Source organism: Bombus vosnesenskii, unplaced genomic scaffold (genome assembly GCF_011952255.1).
Source record: "Bombus vosnesenskii isolate JDL3184/JDL3185 unplaced genomic scaffold, Bvos_JDL3184-5_v1.1 scf7180000014824, whole genome shotgun sequence".
NCBI lineage: Eukaryota > Metazoa > Arthropoda > Insecta > Hymenoptera > Apidae > Bombus > Bombus vosnesenskii.
In genome coordinates, this window is record NW_022883669.1 from 102,227 (window position 1) to 111,745 (window position 9,519).

Below are 9,519 nucleotides of genomic sequence, written 5' to 3' on the forward strand. Positions count from 1 at the left end.
AAGAATCAAATTCAAATACGAAAAATTCTGAAATGTAACTTCATTTGATTCCCCATTAATTTTGTTCGCTATCTGCAACTTCAGCTGTACTTATAAACACATTTCTAGCATGTAGGAAATTCAAATGCGTTCTTTTCATTTCATTTTGTATAGTGTGTCCTATTCGTTTAGAATGTTATTATACGCGACCTTTTGCAACATTTTGAGCGAAATCGGCAACACAATATAACGTGTTCCCTTTATTAAATGTAAAAAAGAAGGAAATAGTAAAAATATTATTAGAATGTCGATATAATGACTAGATTATAACTTTGATCTACCTATGTATACATTTAGCCATGGATACGATTTACATAGATTTGTACATTGTCTACAATTTTATTTCCGCATTATTTTTTTAAATTGATTTTTTTCTTTACACTACTTTTTATTACTTTGTTTATCTGAATATTCACACTTTTTCTTACTACATTATTATTATTATTTTCTCCGTTACATTTCACTTGCAATTGTTATTGTTTATTACTAGCATTCACATATCCTTTTCCTTTTGTTTATTAATAAATTCGTTTTAATTTTTTTAACATCAACATCAAATAATTTTAAACTTCAACATATATGTTCTTGAAGTTTTTAATAGTACGTTGAATAGTTATTTCTAAAACAATACTACATATTTAAATCTCGTTTCATTTGTAAAAGAATGTTTTCTAATCTAAATAATTAGTAAAATTATTGAATTATTATAATTTATAAATAAAGTTCTATTTAACATAAAGTATGTTAAACAATTTTTCTTTATTTAAATCTAATTCCTTCTCTAATGATTTTTGTTTAGAGTTCTCAAGCACAAAAACTTCCTTTGCAAATTTAAGTACTCCTCAAACTATTTTATAATTTTGTTACTTATTTCCTTGTACAACAACTCCAATGATATAGTTAAAAATAACTCGTCAGAATGTGAGCAGAATTTATTAGTTAAGGCTCGGATTTTGCCCAATATCCCATTGAACTTCGATTCTGGGCCATTTTGTTTGAAGTACTGTTAACATAGGATTGCTTTCCATAATACCCTTGATAGTGCACTCCAGTAACACGGCTTGACCTTTATGATATTTTACTTTATTTTCTGGATTGCTGTGTTGGAGACTATTGTGATGGTACAGTGGAAATGTATCTGGACAAGTTCGTGGTTCTTCAGGAAAGAACTCGTCCATAAAGTTAGTACGTAGAATAATTCCCAAATTTTCAGTATCCAATTTTTTCTGCATTACGTTGACACTGTAATAAAAATATATATGTTATAACACAATTTGATATATGTATAATGTAAAATATATATTTTGTACTTACTAATCTGTGTCTGTAACTAGTCCAAGTTCAGCGAGAACATCTTGTAATAAATTGGCAGGGATAAAATCATTTCCTTCAGGATCGAATTTTCTAAAAATTCTTTTCGCTTGGTCTGCAGGTGTTTCAGGGCTCACAAGCCTTTTTTCAGTAGAAAATAGCACAGTCAAATGAGTTTCTGAACCCAATACCCAAATAGGATATGATGGAGATTTTAAGAAAGTTCCAACTTCACAGTAACACAAATATTCAAGAAGTGCAAGGAATCCTATAGGATTTTGTTTATCTATCCCACGCAACTCTGAAATTTGTAAATTATTTCAATATTAATAATATAGACAGTTTATAATGTTAAAAAACACATTAGAGGAGTAAGATACTTCATGCTTCTGTCCTTGATTGAAGGGAAAGGAGAGTTCACAAACAAAATTTACACATATCACACTATTTGCTAGCAAATAAGTATTAATTTATTTGCTATATAATCAACTTTGACAACATTTTGCAGTCAATAACAGCAACAAAAGTATTTTATCACAATTAACGTGTATTAGTTAAGTAATGCTCCTTGTTAGATAATATTAATTATTTACAAATTATTTACAAAAATATATTACAATGGCATAGAATATAAGAATAGCTTACTCAGTCCTCCAACATCTTGATCATGATCCCATACATGGCTAACTGCTCTTCCTGTGAGCATCAAATTTATAAGACTTTGATTCCCATAACCATATGTTGAATCAATCATTGATTCTAAGGGATCCGACATTTCTGAACGAATTTCAGTGACACCTTTTGTAACAATTACACTATAAAGAAGCAATAAGATACCATATCTATCTTTTAACATCTCTAACCTTTCTAAAAAAAATTCTTCTACATGTTCAGAAGTATTTGTTGTAAATAACCTAAAATAAAATATTCGTTTTTATAATAAAAACCGGATTTTTAATCTAAATATAATAAAAATGAGTTTTAAAATGTTTTTAATTGAATTACTTTAAATTCAATAATAACATATCATAGCACATTCGTGAAAATGATTTCCTGAAAACTGTACTTTATTCAATTGTGCTGTTCTTGTAAGCCAATATGTATGTAAGTATATTTTAATTTATTCTTAAAGTTATTCTTAAAACCAGATAGATCATTATCATAATTCATAACAAATTTCCTTACCTCAATTGAGAATGGAAGAGGTCAGAATCTATGGCTCTGCATTCTTCATTCATATCCATCAGTAATATCTTTTTATTTGTTTCTCGATTTTCATTATTTGCCACGCTTATTTCTTCTTCACGATTTTCAATTTCTGGTATTTTTTCCACCCATTTAGCTTTTCTTCCATTATCTTCATTCGAAAATTTACAATCCATAAATACAATACAAAACTTTGGAACTTTCTCCCCAGCTGCTTGCTTTAAAATTTCTATAGAAGCTCGTACAAGGAGCTGGTAACATGTATCCAAATTGATATTTTTCCATGTTGAAACATCAGTCTCAGAGAGTAATTCTTTTAAAATAAAAGCTTGGACAGGAGCTATTACTGCACAAGGACCACCTTCTGTTTGTATCAATGCTGTTGGCTCATCAGGGCTGAAGTAAAATCCTGAAGCAATGGGAAGTGTGTATTATACTAAGTAATAGATTATATACAATCAATTAAGGACGTTGATTAAACTTATTTATTATTTTACTTTTGGTGATAATAATTATGATTAATTTAATGTAAATAACCCAATCTCTATTATTAAACCCTTTATTTAAAAAAGAAACATTTAGGAACATAAAATTACCTTGAGCCCATCGTTTAAAAACATCTTTTTTAACAGTATTGCCCCAGAGTAATGTTTTGATGGAATGTACAAATTCGTCATCGCAGTGAACAACATTTTCAGCCATTATCCACGTTGTTATTTATTTTATTTTTTTTAATTATTAGAACATTAAGCGACGTTACACAAACACAAATTATTTGGACGTAATCATAATATTCTTTTATATCTCTGCCAAATCGAATTAGTTTGTTACAATTTCCAACGATTACAATTGTATCATATAACCTATATCATGAAAGAAACAATCATCCAGTACTTCGCCATTTTAGACATTGCATAGTTAATAAATACACGAGACATGTGAAACCTACTTTTCATATTTATTAGTAAAATCTTATTTTCATGATAAATTTTCTTGCCTCAACTGTTAATATCTCATGAATATGTATTTATATATAACATATATATTGAGCATTTCAATTAATCAACTATATGCTAGCAGAAAATTATAAAACATAAACCTTTTGCTGAAGAACACGAAATGAATATATATTATATTTTACATCTGAAAATTTAAAAAATGTATTTTTAGTTTCTTTGTTTAATATAGGCAGGTATTTTAATTATTTCGAAATTTCATGTATTATTCTATATACCGAATGGTACAGCTAGATGGAATCTTGCATTATTTATTGTTGTATAAAAAAATTCTCGAGATTCTCAGGATTCGGTGTAATACTAACATATTGAAAGAAAAATAAAAGTTGAACAAACTATTTTTCTCAAATTAAATAATATGTCTTATACTGAAAGAATAATAAACGAACAAACAAACTTAAACTCAAACTTATTTATAAGACCATTTTTAAGTTCGCTTTTTTTTACGAGATTTGTCATCACCATAAGAAATATTTAAAAAATGTATGTATATAAGATCATTTTAAAGTTCATTTCATAAATATGTTTCCAGCGCCATTGTGTACGTAATGTGAATTACAAATTTCGAATCTTTCAGCTTTGCAGCGAACAGTTTAAATAGTACAGTTGTATGAAGGTTTGATATATCTAAACAGATATAAGTAGGTTAGCTTCCGCATTAAATTATCTTGTGTTCTACAATTTATTTTGGCATTCTTAGAGTGAGAGAATGCGAACAGAATAATATAAAGTAAATATAAAGGTTAAAACTGAAAAAACATCTATATAAAGAAGTATCACTAAAGGTTATGTGCATAAAGATTAAACTCTGTTAGTACAATCTCTATTTGAAAGGAAAATAGTACTGTCAACATAAAATTTTTCAATATATTTCTCTATATATGATTATTCAAAATTTATTCAATAAGTATAAAACATGTTTACTAATAAGGTTAGATTTATTATAAGACAAAGCGCTTCATGTAACTATATTAACAAAACGTATAACCTTTTAATAATTGGTAACACTAATAATTCTGAAAAATGTTCAGTTCGAAACAATTTTACATACTTTTCACGCGAAAGTGAGAAGATCAAGAAAAGCTATCGATTTTTATACGTCATCCCCTGTTTTGTTACCAGCCTTATTGCCTGGAAGAGGTAAGAGCAAATCTTTTAAATTTTCTTTTATAGCAACAATTTCAAAGAGTAGGCTTCGATAATGCAAATTGGTTCAAAGAAATTGCAAATAACATACCTTACAAATTTTTTATTAAATTCTATTTTAGGATAAGGCAAAAATATTTGTCCACGGTTAATGCAGCTGAAATGGTCACCGACGAAAAATCAAATGACGAAGATAAAAATGAGCAATTGGATGAAATACAAGAAGATAAAAAGAAAAAGAAGAAGAAGGAGAAAATTGGGTTTCGTGATCGAAAGGTAAAGGAAAGTAATTATATAATTATTTATGTCCAACTAAATAGTTTATTATTGAACCGAAATTGTTTAAAAAATGGATAATTAATGCATAGTTAAAATTTCAAAATTTTTGGATATTAAAAATTTTCAAAATTGTTAATTATATAAAAAGTTTTATATACATATAGTATAGTATGGTATAATATAAAATATATTGTGGTAGAACGTTATAAATACAATGGATTTCGATATAACGCAAGGGATACATTCCTCATTATAGAGATACGGGTTATACGGGGGACGACTGTGCTATCAAATGTATTATATATATAATTAAGTAAGATTATAGTACTTTGAGATTTAATAGAAAATTTAATTATTTCAATCATGACAAAGCTATCGTATATTCAAGGTCTATATTTGCTTTTTTACATCATTTTAGCTATTATGATTTAGTTATAAATATTTGTTATGTATTATCATTTCCAAATAACGCATATTTGCAGATTATAGAGTACGAAAATCGTTTGAGAACGTATTCGACGCCTGACAAAATTTTTCGTTACTTCGCGACCGTAAAAATATCGAGTGTAGAAGGTAGCGAAGTTTATATGACTCCAGATGACTTCATCAGATCAATTACTCCTGGCATGAGACAACCAGATGGTATTATAATTTTATTTGTAGTTTATCTTTCACAATAATTTCTTTTTACATCTTTTTATTACTTTTGTTGTAACTTATCTCTATTATCTATATTTATTTTCATTTTATCTTATTAAAGCCTGTCTTTTATGTTGAATGAATTTAACACTATAATAATACGGACTATAATTTTTGTACTCTTACTAATGTCAAATCAGATTTAATTAACCATTTCTTTATTTACTAACATTTTCATAATACGCTAACAATTTTAATTTTCCAAAACTGGAAATTGTTTTTAAGAAAGCGAATTTGAAGCTAGTCGGTACGGATTTTTGTCAATAACAGAAATACAGTGAATTGCTGCCAAAAGTATATCACAAACGATTGCGAACGTAGCATATTTAAAGTTGGCACATTATTAGTATCAAAGAGTTGATATTATACAGAGTTTCCAGTAATCATGATAGAATTGACAAGGGGCGATTCTACGTGGAGAAATAAGTTGAGAATATAGAATAAAAATTTTTCATATGACTCTTTGTTTTTAAGAAAATCTGGTTTGAAAATTTGTCAAGTATGTATACTTAAACGTGGATAATTTCGAAGTAGACAGAGAATAATGAAAATGAGGTTCTACGTGTAAAAATAAATCGAAAATGTAGAATACAATTTTTTCATTGGATGCTTCATTTCTGAAAAAATTAATTTGGAAAATTTATGAGATAAATAATAAATACCATCGATAATTTTTATTATGTAGAACACACAATATAAATTAAAATAGAGTACCTCAAAATTAAATAATATAATCCAAACTCTTTTTGAATTATCTGTGATCTTCTTAATTAAAGATTAGTAAAATGTTGCTAATGTTATATTGAATTGAATTTTACACGACCTCATCGAAATTTATTATTGATTAAACTATATTTCAAACTAAATGTTATTATCTTCATAATATTATCACATTATATTCCTGTTAAATATATGAAAAATTATTTCTTACACAGATAATAGAGTACGAAAATCGTATAAGACACTATTCTACTCCTGACAAAGTATTTCGTTATTTTGCTACTCTGCAAGTGGTGAACAACGACATCCATGAAATCTTCATGACACCTGATGACTTTTTAAGATCAATAACGCCTGGTATCAAACAACCGGACGGTAATTTTTCAACAAAATCGAATTATTGTATATATATAAATGTCCGTAGAACGCTCCATTCCATTTCTATTCAATAAATAGCCTTCCCGTTTACTCTGTTATGATGCTTTCTGCAAATTATTCCAAAGTACATACTACTAAATGATGCAAAATTTAATATACTTGGACCTTATTAATTAATATGTAAATGCTACAATAAATACTATAATGTACAAATGTCTTTTGCAACCATTATATATAGGCATATCTATATATTAAATGCATGCAACAATATATCTTTCTATATAATTTGTATTGTAATAAATGACTTCTTTTATCTACAGACCCCATTTTTCAATCTAATGTGTTTTAATGATATATTTATTTTCAGGACTTGGGTTGGACAAATATAAACGTTACGATCCTAAGGTAAGCTCAAATTCAGTTTCTTGCTCGAAAAAATTCGTCAAAGAAAAGTAAATGTTTGTTACTATGTTTCAAGTAAGATATAACTTCTACACTTATAATTGCTTATTGTGGTACAATATTTATAATTGATACTTAACATATATATAATAAAATAAAATGTATTTAATATTATAATCACGAGTATGTATATATTTTTATAGAATATTCACACAAAGTTAGAACTGGCTTTAGATGAAGATAGCATCTTTTACAAACTTGGAAGTGCTGGTTTAATTAGTTTCTCTGATTATATATTCTTGCTCACCGTATTATCCAGTAAGTTATCGCTATTAATTTTATATTTTTACTTGAACATCAATTAATCAAATATTTTATATCAAGAAATGTTTCTGTAGCTTCTAGGAGACATTTCGAAATCGCCTTCAGAATGTTTGATTTTAATGGCGATGGTGACGTTGATTCTGAGGAATTTGGAAAAGTCGCTACTTTAATTCGACAACAAACCAGTATCGGAAATCGACATCGCGATCACGTTACCACTGGTAATATGTTTAAGGTACTAGAGTTTATTATTGTCTTGAATATTTGTAATATTAGTGTAAGTTACTGTAATCATTTTCATGTCTTCCTTGAAAATGATTTTAGTAATTATACAAAACGAACAAAGTAATATAAAAACTTACAAGGAAAGTTACAGAATCCGGTAATACAAACTTATTTATATAAGATGTTCCAGTAATCATAGTACAATTGGCAATAGGATGATCCTATGTGAAAAAAGAAATCGGAGACGATAATATTTACTTCAATTATAATTTTCTATCATATAACCAATATATTTACAATTTTCAGGGTGTTAATTCAGCATTAACTACATATTTCTTCGGTCAAAACATGAAAGGGAAGTTGACTATTGAGAAATTTTTAGAGTTTCAACAGCAATTGCAAACAGAAATACTTAGTTTAGAGGTCAGTTTTACAATATTTCATTATACATTATTTTATTTTGAAAAGGCATAAATTGTTATAGTTCGAGCGAAGAAATCCTGATGAAAACGGTCGAATAACTGAAGAAGATTTCACAGAATTATTGCTTGCATATGCTGGATATCCTGCCACAAAAAAAGCGAAGATTAGGAAAACTGTAAAAAAGCGGTATACACACACATATATATATATTTATAATTAATGTAAATATAATTTCTACATAAAAAGTGAAATATTTCAATAATGTATTTTATTTTTTCAGCTTTAAGGATAATCCAAAGGGAATAGACAAAGACGAATATCTGAAGTTTTTTCATTTTTTAAATAATATCAATGATGTGGATACAGCACTGACATTTTATCATATTGCTGGAGCATCAATTGATCCAGGTCTTTCATAATATTAAAAAATAATATTTTTGTCATAAATTAAATTCTATTCGTTCTATTTTTTAAATTAAATCTCTTTAACTTTGTAACTTATAACTTTATATCTTTTACAGCTACCCTAAAACATGTAGCAAAAACAGTGGCTCATGTTGATCTGAGTGACCATGTAATACAAGTGGTTTACATTATTTTTGATGAAAACAGTTAGTTGATTATAATATTAAATAATTTAATGTTTGATATTTATTATTTATATGACATACTGTTATTAAAATTTTATGAATCATATAAGTCTTTATATTTTAATATATAACAAATTTAGCTTTATATTGTTAGACATATTATGTAAAAGTTTCTATTTAGTAAGAAGTAATGTATGTTATGATATTTCTACGTAGATACTAACATTCTCCTTAATATAAGGTACAAAACATTCTGTACATTATAAGATTGATTAATTTTGAAGTAATAATATTTTTTTTTTATTTCTAGTGGACGGCCATTTGAGTAACAAAGAATTTGTTGCTGTAATGAAAAATAGGGTTCTAAGAGGATTAGAGAAGTCAAAAGATACTGGTTTTGTCAAGCTAATTGAATCAATGGTAAAATGTTTAAAAATCAGTTATAATATGCATTTTGATAATTAAAGCAAAATTAAGAGGTTTCTGGCTTTTTTATCATATACGTTTAAAATGGAATTAATTATTGATTTATCTCATTCAGAATTTATTATTACTAATCGCTATTTATTCACTAAGAAATAAACATAATGTATGAGAAAAACTGTTACATACATACTTCTTTTAATATCTCCCATAATATCTTTTTTTATATATCTAATATGTCAAACAAATATATTACTTTATGGTAAACTAAAATGTTTTGTTCAATTAATTGCATATATTAACTCATTAGGTCAGTCATTAAAAACAATGCTACAGTA

The 9,519-nt window shown here is 26.9% G+C and overlaps 2 protein-coding genes across 3 annotated transcripts; one reads left to right on the top strand and one right to left on the bottom strand.

Moving 5' to 3' along the window:
• Window positions 1–224: 224 nt before the first annotated feature.
• LOC117240628 (ubiquitin carboxyl-terminal hydrolase MINDY-3 homolog) lies at window positions 225–3,489 on the bottom strand. Its single transcript, XM_033506646.1, has 5 exons — window positions 3,153–3,489; window positions 2,536–2,965; window positions 1,996–2,264; window positions 1,354–1,651; window positions 225–1,281 (listed from the first exon to the last, which is right to left on the bottom strand). Exons 1-5 carry the CDS (start codon window positions 3,256–3,258, stop codon window positions 975–977), a joined length of 1,410 nt encoding a protein of 469 aa, XP_033362537.1. The 5' UTR covers window positions 3,259–3,489; the 3' UTR covers window positions 225–974.
• Window positions 3,490–4,145: 656 nt separating this feature from the next.
• LOC117240627 (calcium uptake protein 1 homolog, mitochondrial) lies at window positions 4,146–9,519 on the top strand. 2 transcript variants are annotated; one of them, XM_033506645.1, is made up of 11 exons: window positions 4,146–4,712; window positions 4,841–4,994; window positions 5,480–5,639; window positions 7,162–7,199; window positions 7,400–7,514; window positions 7,595–7,755; window positions 8,052–8,168; window positions 8,230–8,354; window positions 8,449–8,576; window positions 8,690–8,779; window positions 9,069–9,519. In XM_033506645.1, exons 1-11 carry the CDS (start codon window positions 4,489–4,491, stop codon window positions 9,221–9,223), a joined length of 1,467 nt encoding a protein of 488 aa, XP_033362536.1. In that variant the 5' UTR covers window positions 4,146–4,488; the 3' UTR covers window positions 9,224–9,519. The 2 variants fall into 2 exon arrangements, with proteins under 2 accessions (XP_033362536.1, XP_033362534.1); XM_033506643.1 differs by lacking the exon at window positions 5,480–5,639 and adding an exon at window positions 6,632–6,791.

What these genes read in the sequence shown, in the direction of transcription:
- LOC117240628 (XM_033506646.1), bottom strand. Translation starts at nt 3,258, where the DNA reads ATGGCTGAAAATGTTGTTCACTGCGATGACGAATTTGTACATTCCATC. An exon ending in TTTTAAACGATGGGCTCAAG is followed by an intron (nt 2,966 to 3,152) that starts GTAATTTTATGT and finishes CCATTGCTTCAG; the next exon opens with GATTTTACTTCAGCCCTGAT. An exon ending in TCAAGATGTTGGAGGACTGA is followed by an intron (nt 1,652 to 1,995) that starts GTAAGCTATTCT and finishes TACAAATTTCAG; the next exon opens with AGTTGCGTGGGATAGATAAA.
- LOC117240627 (XM_033506645.1), top strand. Translation starts at nt 4,489, where the DNA reads ATGTTTACTAATAAGGTTAGATTTATTATAAGACAAAGCGCTTCATGT. An exon ending in AGCCTTATTGCCTGGAAGAG is followed by an intron (nt 4,713 to 4,840) that starts GTAAGAGCAAAT and finishes ATTCTATTTTAG; the next exon opens with GATAAGGCAAAAATATTTGT. An exon ending in CATTATTTTTGATGAAAACA is followed by an intron (nt 8,780 to 9,068) that starts GTTAGTTGATTA and finishes TTTTATTTCTAG; the next exon opens with TGGACGGCCATTTGAGTAAC.